The following is a 19,597-nucleotide window of genomic DNA, read 5'->3' as shown; positions in this document are numbered from 1 at the left end:
ACAGCTCTGCCTGGACAGGGTGGGTGGCTCTGAAAAGAGCCTTTGGGGGGATAACAAGGAAGCGAGGCTGCGGCTTCTTTTCCATCACTTCTTGGCCGCAGCTTTCTTGGGCTTAGCTGCCTTCTTGGCCGGGCTTTTTGCCGCTTTTGGCTTCGCTGCTTTCTTGGCCGGACTCTTGGCGGCTTTGGGCTTCGCCGCTTTCTTGGCCGGACTCTTAGCCGCCTTCTTGGGCTTCACAGCTTTAGGCTTCTTCGGGCTTTTGGCAGCAGCCGCCTTTGCGGGTTTCTTCACCTTCTTGGGGCTTTTGGCTGCACTCGGAGCTTTCTTGGGCTTCTTCGGGGACTTGGCCACTTTCTTTGCCGCTGGTTTCTTGGGTTTCAGAGACTTCTGGGCGGCCTTCTTGCTCTCCAGCTGCTTCTTATTGAGCTTGAAGGAGCCGGAAGCGCCGGTGCCTTTCACCTGGGTGAGCGTTCCTTTGGTCACCAATCCTTTCACCCCCACTTTGATGCGACTGTTGTTCCTCTCCACATCGTAGCCTCCGGCAGCCAGAGCCTTCTTCAGGGCGGCAAGAGAAACCCCACTGCGCTCCTTGGAAGCGGCCACGGCCTTTAGGATCAGCTCGGAGACGCTGGGCCCGGAAGACTTGCCGCTTTTCTTGGCTCCCCCTGCAGCTTTCTTCGGCTGCCTCTTCTTTTTGGCTGCGCCCTCTGACGGCGGGACAGCGGCGACGGCTGGTGCAGTTTCTGCCATGTTAGCTCAACGTCACTTTATCCAACAAATAGTAATCCTACACAAGCCGCTGTCTGACGTCTTTTATATACGGTGCCTGCTGTGCTGTAATTGGCTGCTGAGCCTGGTGCGTTCTGTGCTCCCATTGGCGGAATAAGCAGCCCTTGTAAACCCTTCCCTGTCTGTGTGTAAGGGGAAATCTGCCCTCACCTTGTGTTTCCCTAGCGCAGAAAAAGAGTCTTTTATAGGCATGAGAAAAGCAGCGTGCCGCCTCTCTGCACCACACCAGTACTCCAAGGTCTCCCCTAAGCCTATATGGCCATTGCTAGCCAAGGCGCTGCAAAGAGACCCAGGAATAGCCGCTGTCAGCTCACTTACACCAGGCTGGATCTGCCCAGCATATAACACATCTGTACTTTTCTGCGAGGCTAAAACGTCTGATCGGGGCATTTTTCTCTTTCCCTGGCACTACATGTAACGAAGGTGATCTGGGGCTCAGTCTGTGCAGGGGAGGCAGCATTTTCAAAGATATAAAGGTGATGTGTGGGCTCCGGTACACCCGGGTGGCTAGCACAGGCAGGTTGCCCCACAGCGTATTGGCAGTCTTGTTTAGGAACTCTAGTTACTGTGACAAAAGAGAGTTACCCAGCATAGTCAGCCACAGGTTAACCCTGCTTGTGTGAGATTCTCCCCGTCGTGTAGAATGTTGGTGGGTTTTTCCCCAAATGTTTATAAAATGACCCATACAGACATGAATGTATATTTATGCAAGATATGTGTGTCAGAGTGAGGGCAATGGTGATCTGTTCCCATTACCATTCCTCTTTTAAAAATGCCAAAGTATGAGACTTTGTCTTGTTTAATAGAGGACATTGGAGCTCTATAAGAGGAATACTTCTATTCCTCTCACGTAGAATCAGTATGAATATTCATAAAAATAGAGGGAAACTAGGAATATTAGGGAACATTAATTAGGGGGATACAGGAATAATAGAGAGGAAGGTATAGGGGGATAACTAGAGAGACCTCTTGTAATTGTGCTAGGTGAGAGGAAGGGATGAAACAAGGAAATATAGGGGGGGGAGAAGAAGAAGAAGAAGAAGAGGGGGAAGAAGAAGAAGAAGAAGAAGGGGGGGGGAGAAGAAGAAGAAGAAGGGGGGGAAGAACAAGAAGAAGAAGAAGAAGAAGGGGGAGAAGAAGAAGAAGAAGAAGGGGGGGAAGAACAAGAAGAAGAAGAAGAAGAAGAAGAAGAAGAAGGGGGGGAAGAAGAAGAAGAAGAAGGGGGGGGGGAAGAAGAAGAAGAAGAAGGGGGGGGGGGGGGGAGAAGAAGAAGAAGAAGAAGAAGAAGAAGAAGAAGAAGAAGAAGACAAGTATTCTGCAGCACTGTAGACATAAAAACCTTAGCATTGCAGATTACAGTACACAAGGGATAACATCAGAAGGGTTGAAATTCTTATCATAATATGGGAGAGTAGGTAATTAACGGGAGTAAGAGATGGTCAAAGTGCTTACATGGCCATTGCTAATTGCAGAATAAAAAAGTGGATGCTATTTTAAAGAAATGACATAATAGTCCGATGATTTTGGAATATAAATGGATGATATACATATATGCACACAATAGTTCTGGGGAATGAAATTAAATGATGCAGCTTGCAGAATAAGAAGAGAGACAACAGTCACCCGAGGAGGAAGGGTTCAACTAATCTTACTTTTTAAATGTATTACCGTGATAAAAGCAGGTGCTGCAGGTTCAGCACTGGACGTCACTGACGGGCAGCAGGAGAAAGATGCGCCGAGACCACAAGGCTGAATGTCTAGAGCAGAGGCGGCTGCGGAGCGGAGCATCAGAACCTCCGGGGGAAACATTGTGTCAACAGAGATCCACTGTGGATGCAATGCTGTGAGGAGAAGGGCAACGCAGAGTAACAGAACAGAGTTCAACTGCTTTCACCAGTGATGGAAAGCACAGATATGGGCTAGGGCAGGTCAAGAGCCGTGTTGAGAGGAGAGGATCGCCATAGAGGAATGGAAGGCAAATGGAGATGGACGTGAGATGTGGACAAACAGAGATGATGACTGCTAACTGGAGGGCGTGGGCCAGCAGCAAGTACCATCAAAGTCTGAACCTCATCCCCAATCCATGATGGCAGGCTGGAGTAGGGCTCTAGAGCGCTGGGAGTCTACAGAGAAACTCCAGAGCAGGTAGGGGGACCACGGAGCTGGATCTGGGCCACACCAGTGGCTTTCTGCGTCTCCAAGGATGGTAGAAAAATAAATAAATAAATACATCAATAAATTAATTAATTAATTAATTCTGACCCATGGTAAATATATATTGGCCTTAAATCCCTATGGTCCCATTTAAGAGCATAAACTCTATTATTTTATCATAAGTTGAACTTTTTTCAATTTTTTAAGATTGCAGGTTTTTTTTTTTTTTTTTCAAGAACCAGCAAAATGGATATAAATAAATTACATGTGCATAAATAAAAATTCAGCGATTATAATGGAACAACAAACGATTGCTTGTATACGCAGGGCCTTTAGGTTTTTTTTTTTAATTTAGTTTCCACTGAGTAGTAGAAAAGCCCCTTTCTATAATCCAGATCTACAGTAGCCTTGTATTTTCTTCATGCAATGTCCCAGACATATAAGGTTTAGCTTGTGGTCTAAATGGATACATGTGCATAGTTTGTATCAACAAATGTTTCAAAAGAAGAGTTACAATTGTATCATACTATAATACTGTTTCCCATTAGTATCAAATCGTTTCACACATGCAGAAGTTCTATTCATACTCAATTCTACAGCTACCGTACTCACTATATGCTTGTAACTGCATAACATGTATTTATGGTTTAATAATGAAACGATTGTTATTTTAGATCATGCAGTATGCAGGTTGTTTCTCTCCCCCCCGTTTTCCTGCACTCATATATTAAGGTCTCACTGGAATTAGTAGGTATAGCTTGTAAGTACATATACCGTATATACTCGAGTATAAGTCGACCCGAATATAAGCCGAGGCACCTAATTTTACCACAAAAAACTGGGAAAAATTACTGACTCTAGTATAAGCCTAGGGTGGGAAATGCACGGTGCCAGGGGTTTTCATGCTCAGGGTGTCATGCTCGTTGCCAGGGATTTTATGCGGTAGGTGTTATGCTTGTTGCCAGGGGGTAATGTTTGTTTCTAGGGTTGTGCCCCCAGTGCCACATATACCCCCAGTGACAGATAAAAACATGCCCCCGTTGCTTTGCCCCCAGTAGTTATGCCCCTTCTTTGCCCCCAGTATTTGTGCCCCCCTCTTTCATTGCCCACAGTAGTTATGACCCCTCTTTCTTTGCCCCAGTAGTTGTGGTGCCCCCTTTCTTTGCCCCCAGTAGTTGTTGTGCCCCCTTTCTTTGCCCCCAGTAGTTGTTGTGCCCCCTTTCTTTGCCCCCAGTAGTTGTTGTGCCCCCTTTGTTTGCCCCCTGTTACTGTGCCCCCTTTGCAGCTTACAAACATAAACACACACTAAAACAATACTTACCACTGCCCCGCTCCTGCTTCCCGACCGCTTCTTCTGCTGCTGCGCTGCTCCGCTCCGTCTGGCCGCCGCTCCATCTGTTCATCCGCTCCGTCTGGCCGCCGCTCCATCTGGATCCCCGCTCCGTCTGGCCGCCGCTCCATCTGGATCCCCGCTCCGTCTGGCCGCCGCTCCATCTGGTCGCCGCTCCGTCTGGCCGCCCGCGCCGGCGCCCGCTTCCCGGCACCCGATCATCTCTATGGGAGAGACGTCATGACGTCTCTCCCATAGCAACGCCGCACAGACACTAGAGCAGTGGTTCCCAAAGTTTTGTGAGTCACGGCACCCTGGAGTGTCAGATTTTTTTTTCACTGCACCCCTAGGCCACAAGTTTCTTATTGGGAAATTTAGAAAAAAATATTAGATTAAGTAAATTATTTTTATATGTCATCTTTAGGGTCAGTTGTGTGGTGGGGGACAAGATTTGCTTCTGTATGTCCACATATTTTATAATTGGCAGCCACCAGCACTGGTTTTGCCTATTAAATTGACAATAAATAGTTTGAATTGGTCCTTGACAACCAACCTGAGGCACCCCTGCAAGTGTCCCGCGGCACCCCAGGGAGCCACGGCACACAGTTTGGGAACCACTGCACTAGAGGTTAATAATGACCTCTAGTGTCTGTCCCTGGAGCCGGCTGCAGCGGACGCCCACACAGCCCACGGCGTCTGCTGCAGCCGTTGACTCGAGTATAAGCCGAGGGGGGCTTTTTCAGCATAGAAAACTGTGCTGAAAAAGTCGGCTTATACTCGAGTATATACGGTAATAGTATTTACTGTTTTCTGTTAGTATAATCAGTTTCCAACGCATTTCGAATATCTGATTATACTCAAATCTAAAGCTATAGAATATGCTATGTAAGGGGGGTATATTCTTCTACTTTACAAGTACAACTGAGAAGGGGGGAAGAAGAGAAAGAAGAAGGAAAAAGAAAAGAAAAACCAATTCTTGGCGGTCTTTTTGAAAAATCCAAGGCTTTGTCTAAACCAGTCAGGTCGAAGGGCGTTTCTAAGTCCTCTTATCACAGGGCAGCAATGCGTATAAATAGAGCTGTAGAACGGCAGCTCTCTATTCATTCTCTTTCTTTCCACATACTTACGTCAGACATGGCCAGGACCAAGCAGACAGCGCGTAAGTCCACTGGCGGCAAAGCTCCCCGCAAGCAGCTGGCGACCAAAGCCGCCCGGAAGAGCGCCCCAGCTACCGGCGGTGTAAAGAAGCCTCACCGTTACCGTCCCGGGACCGTTGCTCTTCGGGAGATCCGCCGCTACCAGAAGTCCACTGAGCTGCTGATCCGCAAGCTGCCCTTCCAGCGTCTTGTGCGGGAGATCGCCCAGGACTTCAAGACTGACCTGCGCTTCCAGAGCTCCGCCGTCATGGCCCTGCAAGAGGCCAGCGAGGCTTATCTGGTGGGGCTCTTCGAGGACACCAACCTGTGCGCCATCCACGCCAAGAGGGTGACCATCATGCCCAAAGACATCCAGCTGGCCCGCAGGATCCGAGGGGAGAGGGCATAGATACTCGGCACTTCCTATACACGCAACAACACAAAGGCTCTTTTCAGAGCCACCCAAGTCTTTCTAAACGAGCTGCAGCATAAGTTACCCCTCAATGTCAGAGTAACAGGATGCGGATGAATCCTCCGCTCTCCACCTATAGCGGCTTTAAAGGACAGGCCAAATCTGTTCATCTTAAATATATATAATACAATGATAACATCCCTTTATTCACTTTGGGGCTTGCTTAACTATCAAAAATAACTAAATATTTGGCCGGACTGGTTCACCGACAGTACATCGTTACTAGTGTTCCGCCTAGATTCCCTTGTAAAATTGTTTTCTTCAGCAGGGATACTAAGAGGATAGTCTCATTTTTTTTTTCAATGACCAAATACTTTTATTTCATGCAGCTGTTTTCATCCTGGCTTTGTTACGTCACACAGAGAATATGGTTTCTCCCTCTATATACTTTATACGGATCAGCTTCCCACTCCTATAAGCGGAAGGGGCCTCATTTGCAGCATGCAGTTATTGCAAAGGGAATATTCAGACTATCGTTAGATTTCACCACAACTGACCAGGGCTCCTAAAGGGTAAGGGAGCGTCTATAGCTTTAGCGGTTGTATGGACGGGATGTGGAGATGAAAGCGCGGCTAGCCCGTCAGATATCGCTACAACACAAGCAATGGCAGTACACACAGCTCTCCTGGGAAGACGTGGGTGGCTCTGAAAAGAGCCTTTGTGTTGTGTGCCGGGTACATATCGTTTCTGTGGTGGAAGCTGCCAGCCTCGCATTACTTGCTCTTGGCCGGTTTGTGGCTCTCGGTCTTCTTGGGCAGCAGCACGGCCTGGATGTTGGGCAGGACGCCTCCCTGGGCGATGGTCACCCCACCGAGCAGCTTGTTGAGCTCTTCGTCGTTGCGCACAGCCAGCTGCAGGTGGCGGGGGATGATGCGGGTCTTCTTGTTGTCGCGGGCGGCGTTTCCGGCGAGCTCCAGGATCTCAGCCGTCAGATACTCCAGCACCGCGGCCAGATAGACCGGGGCACCGGCTCCCACTCGCTCAGCATAGTTTCCTTTCCTCAGCAGACGGTGAACGCGACCGACTGGGAACTGGAGACCGGCCCGGGATGAGCGAGTCTTGGCCTTAGCCCGGGTCTTGCCGCCTTGTTTGCCTCTGCCGGACATGTTCAGTTCACAAAGCTAAGAATTTCTTCTAACAAACTGAGAGGAAATGTGAGCCTGTAATACCGCCCTCCTCCTATATATACACTCAGAGAGGATCGACCGCGTGCTCTGTGATTGGTTTGCTTACAAATGAACCAATGCAGCTCAAGTTTATCCACAGACCAATCCGCAATATGTAGTGTGGGGGGTTAGCTACCACTCAGCGTCACGTGACACTTCTACCCTATAGTGTTACCAGAAGCGGCGAAGCCTCATTTGCATAAGATGCCTATAAATAGAGCAAAGCCGGGCGGTGTACGGCACAGATTCTCACTGCTTTGTGTACAAGAAGTGAGTGGTGAAAATGCCTGATCCAGCAAAGTCTGCGCCGGCGCCCAAGAAAGGCTCAAAGAAAGCCGTAACCAAGACCCAGAAGAAGGATGGGAAGAATCGTAGAAAGAGCAGGAAGGAGAGTTACGCCATTTACGTCTACAAGGTGCTGAAGCAGGTGCACCCTGACACCGGCATCTCCTCCAAGGCTATGGGCATCATGAACTCCTTTGTCAATGACATCTTTGAGCGCATTGCGGGGGAAGCTTCCCGCCTGGCTCACTACAACAAGCGCTCCACCATCACCTCCCGGGAGATCCAGACCGCAGTACGCCTGCTGCTGCCGGGAGAGCTGGCCAAGCACGCCGTGTCCGAGGGCACCAAGGCCGTCACCAAGTACACCAGCGCCAAGTAGTTTCCCTTCCTTCTCCGATCCATCAACACAAAGGCTCTTTTAAGAGCCACCCACCTCTCTCTCTAATCGGGCTGAAACTGTAAATCGGGGTAATAGATAGGCATTATGTAGCAGATGTCGCCGTTAGTGCTTAGAAAAAGCAATCCATAGAGCAGTGACCGACCGTGTAGTTTCTGCAGAACTAGAGAATGATTGTGTCTCATTGAAATGTTACACAGTATCATTAGATTGTAGCAATTGTGTTACTATCACCCTGATGATCACAGATGCTACAGGGTCGTTGGTCTCTCAAGATGCCCTGTGTAGTGTGCTACTGTTACTGTATCATCGCACCTTAACACCAGGATGCAAACTCCGGTATCAGTGCAGGTATATTCTACCCAATCCATTCTTAGACACCCGTTTCCGAGAGCTTGGTGATCATACAATGCTTGCTCAGGCACACATGCCTGCCTTGCTCCGCAGAATAACAGAGATACAGGGGCGGCTGAGCAGCAGTGTTCCGGATCGGGACTGGATGAGAGGGAGAGGAGAGACCGAAGCGCAGAGCTGGCACGCAGACCGAGCCCGGGAGCCAGGCAACTTTTAGCCTTTACAGTGACTAGTCAGGAGCGGCAAGGCATTGAGGTGATTTTGTTTTGTCCCGCCGAAATCTGGTCGACACTCATTGGTCGATTTTGAATATTCCTCTTCCTATCTGAAGGCGGATGTGTGCGGGACATTTGCTGTTCCAATACACGCGTTCTGTATTTGGGAAATATATCGGGTACATTGAAAAAATAAAGTCAAAACAGTAAGGCATGTATTATGTCTGTTGTGCTCATCAGAGTTCGGCTTCATAACTATTATGATAGCCGTTAAAACATCAATGAATCACACGGGGATAAGATAATAGATATGTGATACTCTATAGCTAGAAATTATCTTCTTCACGTGACCTCCAGCGTGTCACGTGACCGGGGCATTGACACGTCACCACATCCAGGGCGGAAGCTCCAGGCTCCCCAGGACGCTGCACACCTTCCCACACGTGGGTCCTCCTCACCATAAAGGTAAATGTTTTGCACTGTTTTCACACTTTGTATTTGGCTCACCTTGAAAAAGGGGCTTGCGTGCCCCGAAACGTTGGAGTTACCAGCCATGAATTAAAAGCACCAGCACTTTATTCACGCTGTGTCAGTCTCTGAGTGCCGCTGTTTGTTACACAGTTTGCTACCTGCATTAATTCCTCCAGATGGCACCTGAGCAACATATCCATCGCTAGGAGAGTGCCGATCCGACAATTGCAAGTATCCATAGGACTTCAGCACCTATGTGTGCTACTGTCCACCTGGGATAAGGCACCCCCGAACTTCCAAACATCGTAAGACTTTTTAAATACAAACATATCCGTTTACCTCATGATGAGCACGATCCACTAAAGGTCAACCCAGCACTTTTTTGCACCTATTGCTTTATGGAATCTTATTTATGAATATTAATATTCAATATAACATATATGGTTATTAATATATGGATATATTTAAATTAATATGCGTTATCATATATATCTGCAAATATATTATGTCAGGCTTACAAATTAATTGGCTGATAAATATATGCAGTCCTTATATATATATGACTTATGAAATTATGAAGTTAAGATTCCTTAAAGAGAGTTCAAGCTTGAATATTACCGCTCTTTTTATATGATTCTTTATTTACAGGCAGATCAAATCGTACAGAATAAGATATACACAGTAGTGATATATATACTAATTATAATTATATTAAGCTATGCTATGTTTCCTTCGTTACATAACATAAAACAACATGACATAAGTTTCACAAACAGTTTCAATTATTATCATATTTATACTTGCAAGTTAAAGATTGCCATCCCAAGAATCATTCCTTCTGCATGTTCTCCATGACTTCTCCTCCTGACTGACTTCCTTCCTTCTCCTTCTTCTTCTCCCTCTCCCTCTTCCTTCTAACTCCTAACTACAAGTCTGGTCCTTTTATCTCATATTTTACCAATTCAAACTATCATATTCTCATAGTTTCCAATGGAATAGGTAATTATAGGTTTGTCAGATTCCAAGGTGTAATAAAACAAACATTGAACTGGGCTGTCGTGTCCTGTTCACGGAGGCATGGTGTCATAAAAGTGTGGTGTCCACACTGCCTTAAGCAAGTATAGTATTGTAAAATCTGGAATGTCTTTTCATCCAAAGTTCTGTTGTATTGACAAGTTTTCCTGGGGTCGGTTACACAATGTTTTATCAATGGATGTGATCTCTTTTCATAGTAGTTAATTTATACTCCCTAGCTTTTAACCTTCACTGGACAATAGACAAACCAGTAGATTCTGATCTACTGTAAGCACACCTGTGAATTCCAATGACCAACAGAGCTCTGTCACATACCTATTATCATTTATGGCCTAATACCTTTTCTCTACAATGACTCTTGATCTTACTGTAACCTCTCTGGCCTTATTTATGACTAGAGCAGAATAAACCTGTTCCCTACACTATTTTTTACCATCTTGCTGTAAAACACAAATATACAGTATATCTATATAAACACATACACAAACCTAATTTCTTAAATCAGCTAAACATTACCTCATACATTCAAACTTATTTCATATCTATTCCTTACTATATATATCCAGTATACTGTCCACTATGGTAACATCGCCTATTTATAATGAATTATATTTTGATTCAGACAATATCCATTGCCCTAATATTATACTAAGTGCAGACAATTACCTATAAGGCAACAGTCGCCCCCTTGTGGCCATGAGAAATTCTTTTGATTGGCCACACATTAAACTAGCGTAATTGCTTCCAAATACATTTCAAAATATTCCTTCAAACATAACTTTCGTTGTAACCATAATATATACCATAAGTGTAATAATAATAACCATTATGATTTTAAAAATCTCTAAAAATTCTTAGCTTACCTAACCTTATTCTACTTTTAACTAAAGCAGACAAAACTGAGGTTTTTATTCAGTATTCATGAGGAAAACTAATTTCTACAGACATTTGGAATACCATAGCCCAATTGTAGACCTTTTTTCTGTATCTGGATCAGTACGTTTGGACATTTTTGCTGTTCTTGTATGTAGCAATTTACTGGGATAAGACTGTCATCTGCGTGGTTTGCTTGCAATTGGAGATGCCTTGCGTTTGCATTATGGCCTTGCGTTTGCAACATTTGCACCATTACTAGAAGTAGAATTCTTCGTAGCAGCTGCTCCTTTGCTTGCCATTTCGCTGTTTGAGGCAGAGGGCTGTGTACGTCGAGTGCTGTGTCTTGAACATTCAGTACTTGTGACGACCCTCAGTAATAGTAATAGTCTTTATACAGTCTTTAGCAGTTCTGTTTCCTTTGCGTTTATCCAATGCCGCAGTTGTGACCAGTGTCCATATTGCTTTTGCACAAACAGGTTGTGATTTTGAATAGAACAGGCATATATGAAACAGTCTTTTTTTTTTTTTTTCTTTCTTTCTTTCTTTCCTTGCTTGTTAATAGTAGGTCTTAATTGTCTTCGGGCAATAGTACCACAAATGGCTGTGAGTAGTACACCTACTCTGTTCTGTATTTCCTCACTGAATAAATTACCATGCAGTCTTAAATCTCCTTATTCTACCTTGTACCTATTTATACATCTCAATCTTACATAAACTTATACCAGTTTAACCCATATAAAGGCGTTTTCTATCCTACCTATATTTTGACTAATAATTATTTAAAATGCTTTTGATGTGTATATAGTAACATCCTATCAATACAATAAATGAATATAATTTTGCTTCAAACAGATATTAAATATCATTTAGGAATGGCTTTAAATATATCTAATTCCATCCAATATTATTTTATATGCAGCCATGTGCATATACAGTGACCCTGTTATGCTACAAATAATTATCTTAGACTTGTGACAGTCTTTATTAAGAGAATTATTCATCCCACTTAATAATCTCGGCCCAATTTGTTATAACGTGGTATACCATCCTGTATTAGATATTTAATTACTTTTGAAGCTTTTACGAAGGAAGCATAGGTAGTATCTATTGTGTAATATATAAAAAAAACATAAAATATTTACAAGGTATATATGCAATGATATAAAATATATCTCAGACAAATGTTTACATATATGTGATTAAGGTATATGAAGGGATGAGACAGTTCTGTATAATCACAGTGATGAGATGTGCTGTACACTGTTGTGGGAGTGTACATGTAGTTTGAAAGACAAGTAATGATTACTTGTGATGAAAGGGTTAATGAAAACCTTCCCCTTTCTTGTGAAACTGGAAAACTCCTTGAGGATTTGTCCATATATCAGTCTTTAGGGATGCTATGTAGATTTTGCTGGATAGCAGCGATGAAAGGGTTAATGAAGACCTTTTCCCTTGTAAATTGGAGTCTTTTTGGAGTCTTGCACCATTCTGTATACAGGTTGCCAGGATTACTATGAATCAAACAAAAATACATACAATGACTATCACAGATATTTATACAGTGATTTAACATAGCTTGCTATGCATTCTGTCCTATCTGCTGCATGTTATCAGGTACAGAATTTACAAATGTGTCTTTTAACGATTGAATAACAAACAAACAATTGTTTCTGGCCTGTGCCAATCTTTCCTGTCACATTGTGTGTCAATGACAGCACAATTGTCGCTGCAGATATGATGCAGGTTTAATTTGGAAACTGTGGCTGTTTGAACATCAAAGCAAACAATGGCTTCATTGGATCTAACAAGTAAAGGAATGATACTACCGTATTCACTTGTGACCATACTCCCTTGTGATGCAGCCTGGTCCCAGACTGTCTTTAACCATAGCGTTTGCTGCTTGGTGTGGCTCCTTAGTTTGGAAGAATCTTGGAGCTTCTGAAAAAACCTACTTTTGTGGGGAGAGAAACTTGTTAAACTTTGCCAAATATGTATTGCAGGTCCCAGGGCTTTCTGTCTTTCCACACCTGTAATAAAATGGTTATGGCACCAGGGCATAAAAACATTTTCATCCTGGTGATCCTTTTTGTCATTGTTAATTGGTGTGTGGTTTGCAGAATGACACTCTGCATGTGGTCTCTCTGAGAGCATGCAAACATTTGCACCATCACTAGAAGTCTCTGAGTGCTCTGTGGGGGTTACATAAGTTTGGGAACTTTGTTTGTAAACATGCATTCCTGAATTAATTTCATGGATTTTCCCTTTAAACATGTTTCCAGGTGAATACATTTCAAGGTTTGCAACTCTGGTTGCCATGGGAGTTTTCACCATGGGGAACTTCCCCACCCCTGTGTGCACTGTACTGCTGCTATCAGTGTTTAAATCTGCTGACAATTCACCTTTGCCTAAGGGCATAACAAATTCTTCATTTACATTGGGAACTCTGAGAGTGTATTCAGCAGAATACTCATAATCTGAGTTACAATGATCTTCCCCCTTACTAGACACAGTATAGGGGACATCTCCTATTGCTGCTACCTCCTTTACATTAATGTGCTGTCTGATGATAGACACATCCGGCACATTGCTACTTTCTTCCTTTACCACAGAGGCTGTTCTGCTGGTGGTCTGTGTGACCATAGCAGACTCCATGCGCTGCACATTGATGCAGTCCTGCAACATGTAACTTTCCTTAATTTTAGGATCTTGACTGATTAAGTCATTTCTGACTCCTGTAGACTCTGTGTACAGAGTTTCACATACCTCAACACTATTCCTGTTTGGTGTTTCTATCTCAGCTTGCTTGCTGGATGTTATCTCTTCATCAGAGATCTTGACAATTTGATTACAAACTGTCAGGCTTTTCGCTTCTGCCCCAAACTTTTTCTGTTTATTTTTCTGTTTAAGGGACTTAAATAACGAATGCATTTTTGCATTAATGGTCAGGCACGCCTTACGAAGACGTGAACCTGATTCTTCTTTACATTTCTGTTTGGCTTCTAGAGCCGTAGTTCTGCGCATTTTTCTAAATGCTACAGAAAACTTTTGCATTTTTAACATTTCAATGCTAAATTTATATATTCTTTGTTTTTAGTACTGAAGGTATCCTCTCCTTAAGATTGACCGGTGTCTTAAGGTTAAACTCTAATACCTGGTACATTTATACATTTATTTGGAAATACTCTTTTCCACTGTGCACATTTTCTATTCTAGGCCTTTAAATTCTTTATTCTCATTTGTAACCTATTCCACTGTGATCTTGTATTTTGCCAGCAGGCTTATAGCCTTTGGTGCTGCTTCCTAATAGATATTATGTTAGTTAAAATAACGTATATTGCACTAACACATTTATCCTAGGTTATACAGAATACAAAATTGACATTACACAATGGTAATAAATTTTCATAGATACATCCCCACCGTGATTCTGCAGATTTGGTAGCCAGCTTATAGCATTTGCTACTCCTCATAAATATTATAAATCAGATAATCAGATTCAGTAATAACAAGTCCCTTCGTGGTCGCCAATATTGCTTTATGGAATCTTATTTATGAATATTAATATTCAATATAACATATATGGTTATTAATATATGGATATATTTAAATTAATATGCGTTATCATATATATCTGCAAATATATTATGTCAGGCTTACAAATTAATTGGCTGATAAATATATGCAGTCCTTATATATATATGACTTATGAAATTATGAAGTTAAGATTCCTTAAAGAGAGTTCAAGCTTGAATATTACCGCTCTTTTTATATGATTCTTTATTTACAGGCAGATCAAATCGTACAGAATAAGATATACACAGTAGTGATATATATACTAATTATAATTATATTAAGCTATGCTATGTTTCCTTCGTTACATAACATAAAACAACATGACATAAGTTTCACAAACAGTTTCAATTATTATCATATTTATACTTGCAAGTTAAAGATTGCCATCCCAAGAATCATTCCTTCTGCATGTTCTCCATGACTTCTCCTCCTGACTGACTTCCTTCCTTCTCCTTCTTCTTCTCCCTCTCCCTCTTCCTTCTAACTCCTAACTACAAGTCTGGTCCTTTTATCTCATATTTTACCAATTCAAACTATCATATTCTCATAGTTTCCAATGGAATAGGTAATTATAGGTTTGTCAGATTCCAAGGTGTAATAAAACAAACATTGAACTGGGCTGTCGTGTCCTGTTCACGGAGGCATGGTGTCATAAAAGTGTGGTGTCCACACTGCCTTAAGCAAGTATAGTATTGTAAAATCTGGAATGTCTTTTCATCCAAAGTTCTGTTGTATTGACAAGTTTTCCTGGGGTCGGTTACACAATGTTTTATCAATGGATGTGATCTCTTTTCATAGTAGTTAATTTATACTCCCTAGCTTTTAACCTTCACTGGACAATAGACAAACCAGTAGATTCTGATCTACTGTAAGCACACCTGTGAATTCCAATGACCAACAGAGCTCTGTCACATACCTATTATCATTTATGGCCTAATACCTTTTCTCTACAATGACTCTTGATCTTACTGTAACCTCTCTGGCCTTATTTATGACTAGAGCAGAATAAACCTGTTCCCTACACTATTTTTTACCATCTTGCTGTAAAACACAAATATACAGTATATCTATATAAACACATACACAAACCTAATTTCTTAAATCAGCTAAACATTACCTCATACATTCAAACTTATTTCATATCTATTCCTTACTATATATATCCAGTATACTGTCCACTATGGTAACATCGCCTATTTATAATGAATTATATTTTGATTCAGACAATATCCATTGCCCTAATATTATACTAAGTGCAGACAATTACCTATAAGGCAACACACCCCAGCACTTTATCACCACCTGCACTTTAACAGGAAGAAACGTTTCTACACAGTGGAACACTCCACAATTTTGCACTTTTATTTCAGACCTGTGATTAAAAAGTGATCCTGGCACAAGATGTCACAAGCAACAGCTCGCGGAGCAGCAGCCAGTAACCAGGCCAAATTATATAGCTTCACAAATGCAGATGCTGACCGATTGCTATTTACCGAGGGACTCACTGCTGCTGATGAGGAACTCTGCATGGACGACATCTATCATCAATTGCTCAAATTGAAAAAAAGAGAAGTGGACTATTTGATGCACGGGATCTCCCTGTCCAACTACTATCGCGAAAAAATAATACCCAGAGGATTTCGCATTCGCAACGTTCCTACAATTGGAAGATTTAACGTAGAGTTCTGCGAACGCTGGACCGGCATCCTCAACAAATGCAGCATGGATCTCATGCTGCTGGTGGTAGAGGAAGCCGGCAGGGAATTGAAAATCACCCGTGATAAAATTCAGTCTTTTGAACAGGAACACCATACACTACTCACTTCTGATAGCAATCAAGCATCTATCAAGAAACTACAAATGGCCTGCGACAATCACAAAAAAGAATTGATCAAATTCAAACGGGTCAAATTATTGACAGTCCAGGAGGATTATGAAACTAATCGAGTTTATCGATGGCTTTCCGGGGGGGAACCCGGTGAACATAAGCCTTATAACCACCGATCGAGATTCAGCTGGCGTAGAAGAAGGGAGGAGAGGCAGAAAGGCAATGCCACCTCCAATAGCGACAGCGATTTCGTCTTAGCCGACTCAGAAGGTCCCCCAGAAGCCCAGGATCCCCCTTTAGGGGCAAAGCCTGCCACAGAAGCAGGCACAAAAACCAGAGGGCGCCCACCCGCAGGGGACAACAAAACAAAAGGCTCCAGAAACAAGAAGTAGATACCACCTACAATCTTTCTGATCGAGAACTCACCCCATTGGAAATTAAAGTATTAAATCGTGGACTCTCATTTGTCCCTACAAATGAATTTGATGAACTGACCTGGCAAATTGATCTACACAAATTCACTCGCAAACTCCGCTTACAAGAGCACTTTCAAGATCAAGTTCCAGTCACCACTTCAGAACCGCACCAGTCCTTCATTAACTCCACCCGCAGCTCCAAGTTTGATCCACCATCGTCCAATCCATCAATAAAAACCTTTACACGGTTACTGGACGATTCCTTGATGAAGTACACCCAGGCTAATCAGAGTCATCATCGCAACATGTCACGCTCTGAATTCAAAGCCCTAAAGCAACTTGCCACCTACAAGGATATAGTGGTCCGCCCCGCAGACAAGGGGGGTGGTATAGTCATTATGAATTTAAGCGACTATAAACAGGAAGCATACCGCCAGCTGGGTGATACATCAGTTTATGAAGCACTGACTGCGGATCCAACCAAACAATTCAAAATTGAAGTGGATAACATCCTTGATTCAGCATTCAATACCGGGTTAATAACCAGCAAACTATGCAAAGCGCTCAAACAAGATTTCCCTGTGGTCCCCCTGTTATTTCTGGTCCCCAAAATACATAAGAGTTTAGATCATCCTCCCGGCAGGCCGATAATTTCTGCGCACAAAGCACTTTATCAGCCGATCTCCATTTTTCTGGACAGTATATTGCAGCCGCTCATCCTGGCGCAACCAAACTACCTCAAGGACACTACCAGCTTCTTAAATCTACTCAAGACAGTCGATGCGATACCCGCGGAAACCATCATCTGCACAGTTGACATCTGTAGCTTATACACCTGCATTCCGCACGACCAAGGGCTAACGGCAATGAGATCGTTTTTAACCAAAGCCAATATGAGCAATCTTGATCATGATTTGTTCCTGCGATTACTCGAACTGATACTAACCCACAATTATTTTTTATTCGATGGAAAGTATTATCGGCAAGTAAGCGGCTGCTCCATGGGAAGCAATGTATCTCCCTCGTTTGCTAACGTCTTTATGTTAGAGGAAGAACAGGCTATGTTTTTCAATAATGATGTTTACTCACAATATATACTACATTATTGTAGATATATAGATGATGTGTTTTTGCTCTGGACCGGAGGCAAAGAAAGGTTTGAAAAGTTCATCGGAGTCATTAATAACAGACCGTCCACCATTAGAGTCACATCGCAGTGTGACCCGATTAAACTAAATTATTTGGACGTTAACGTCATCATCAAAGACGGCATGTTGCATACTGAGGTGTACTATAAGCCAACCGACAAAAACACCTTATTACGATACAACAGCCATCACCCCACTGCCCTCAAAAAGGGGCTTCCTAAATCTCAATACATGAGGGCAGCCAGAATTACCAGTGATCCGACACAACTGGAATCTGCTCTGGATAATGTCACTACAAGGTTCAAACAGAGAGGCTACAACAGCAAATTATTACTCACCAACGAACAAAAAGTCTTGATGACAAACAGAGAACAACTTCTAACTCCGACCATCAAGAAGAGTAATGACATTGTACCATTCGTGGCACAGTATAATACATCCAGTGCTGTAATTCCACGGGCCCTTAATGCACTGTGGCCCATAGTTTCCACCGATAAGAACCTAACTGGGCTAAGGAGGAAAAGACCCATGATGTGCTACAGAAGAGGCAGAAGCATTAAAGATTTTGTGGTACATCCAGACATCACAGGATTTGATTCCACGCCTACCACTAATTTTCTAACTAAAACATCAGGCTGCTATAAATGCTTAGGCTGTGAAACCTGTAAAACTATGATCACTGGCACAAGGTTCAAATCCACCTCCACAGGGACTTCCTACAGTATCAAGCACGTACTCACCTGTACTACAACTCATGTAGTCTACCTAATTACGTGTCCATGTAAACAGCAGTACGTAGGCAAGACCATACGCAATGCCAGGGAGCGATTTGCCCTGCACAGGTCCGCATTAAAAGCAGCACTTTTATCCAAGAAATCGGAACAACCCGTGGCCAGACACTATGTCGAGAAGCAACATACGTTGAAAGATTTACAGTTCCAAATTATTGACCATATCCCCATTAATCCAAGAGGCGGAGACAGAGCAGCCACCCTACTTAGACGGGAAGCAACGTGGATGTATAGATTGGACACTGTGAGGCCGAAAGGTCTTAACGACAGAATCCAATGGAGTGTCTTCTGAGTAATATCTATTAGCACTTGTCTCCACCATTTGACTATGGGGACGGTTGTATTGTTGACATTTCTGATCATGTACCAGACCCATCAGCCCTCACACTTTATGACTTATGCGTGCCGCTTAATATGTATTTCTCTCACTGGTATAGTATTGTATAATTTAGGTGTTTATCATTAATGACTCTTTGATCCATTATGAGATTGCTAGTGCTAGACTACCAGGTGATCTTTTAATCCAGTTTATCATGTCTGTTTTTGGTATGCTGTATGTTACGACAGCACACTGTAACAGTTTCTTCCTATCTTATGTAATTGTCATTTCACTCTCAATCACCCTCAGCCTGAAGTCACGCTTCCTCCGCAACCCCAGCACCCGCACTTGCCGTAGGCATCCATGGCAACCAAGGAGCGTCTGGTTGCCAAGGCAACGTGACGGCCCGGGACACGCTGGAGGTCACGTGACCGGGGCATTGACACGTCACCACATCCAGGGCGGAAGCTCCAGGCTCCCCAGGACGCTGCATAACCTTCCCACACGTGGGTCCTCCTCACCATAAAGGTAAATGTTTTGCACTGTTTTCACACTTTGTATTTGGCTCACCTTGAAAAAGGGGCTTGCGTGCCCCGAAACGTTGGAGTTACCAGCCATGAATTAAAAGCACCAGCACTTTATTCACGCTGTGTCAGTCTCTGAGTGCCGCTGTTTGTTACACAGTTTGCTACCTGCATTAATTCCTCCAGATGGCACCTGAGCAACATATCCATCGCTAGGAGAGTGCCGATCCGACAATTGCAAGTATATATATATATATATATATATATATATATATATATATACACATTTGCTGTTTATCTATATAGGCCAGGGATCGT

The 19,597-nt window shown here is 43.2% G+C and overlaps 3 protein-coding genes across 4 annotated transcripts; 1 reads left to right on the top strand and 2 right to left on the bottom strand.

Annotated features, from left to right (window-relative positions):
- Positions 1 to 84: 84 nt before the first annotated feature.
- LOC134936474 (histone H1B-like) lies at positions 85 to 761 on the bottom strand. 2 transcript variants are annotated; one of them, XM_063931522.1, is made up of 2 exons: positions 157 to 761; positions 85 to 123 (listed from the first exon to the last, which is right to left on the bottom strand). In XM_063931522.1, exons 1-2 carry the CDS (start codon positions 748 to 750, stop codon positions 85 to 87), a joined length of 633 nt encoding a protein of 210 aa, XP_063787592.1. In that variant the 5' UTR covers positions 751 to 761. The 2 variants fall into 2 exon arrangements, with proteins under 2 accessions (XP_063787592.1, XP_063787591.1); XM_063931521.1 differs by having other exon boundaries at positions 85 to 761.
- A 4,646-nt stretch (positions 762 to 5,407) lies between these two features.
- Positions 5,408 to 5,818, top strand: LOC134934376 (histone H3). Its single transcript, XM_063929826.1, has one exon. It carries the CDS (start codon positions 5,408 to 5,410, stop codon positions 5,816 to 5,818), a length of 411 nt encoding a protein of 136 aa, XP_063785896.1.
- Positions 5,819 to 6,594: 776 nt separating this feature from the next.
- Positions 6,595 to 7,018, bottom strand: LOC134934878 (histone H2A type 1-like). Its single transcript, XM_063930218.1, has one exon. The coding sequence runs from the start codon at positions 6,985 to 6,987 to the stop codon at positions 6,595 to 6,597; it is 393 nt and encodes a 130-aa protein (XP_063786288.1). The 5' UTR covers positions 6,988 to 7,018.
- Between the last annotated feature and the right edge of the window lie 12,579 nt (positions 7,019 to 19,597).

This window comes from Pseudophryne corroboree, chromosome 6 (assembly GCF_028390025.1).
Source record: "Pseudophryne corroboree isolate aPseCor3 chromosome 6, aPseCor3.hap2, whole genome shotgun sequence".
NCBI lineage: Eukaryota > Metazoa > Chordata > Amphibia > Anura > Myobatrachidae > Pseudophryne > Pseudophryne corroboree.
The sequence above is the reverse complement of the archived record's forward strand: the minus strand, read 5'-3'. Positions and strand labels throughout refer to the sequence as shown.

Excerpts from the sequence above, each read along its gene's own strand:
- LOC134936474 (XM_063931521.1), bottom strand. The coding sequence starts at position 750 with ATGGCAGAAACTGCACCAGCCGTCGCCGCTGTCCCGCCGTCAGAGGGC.
- LOC134934376 (XM_063929826.1), top strand. The coding sequence starts at position 5,408 with ATGGCCAGGACCAAGCAGACAGCGCGTAAGTCCACTGGCGGCAAAGCT.
- LOC134934878 (XM_063930218.1), bottom strand. The coding sequence starts at position 6,987 with ATGTCCGGCAGAGGCAAACAAGGCGGCAAGACCCGGGCTAAGGCCAAG.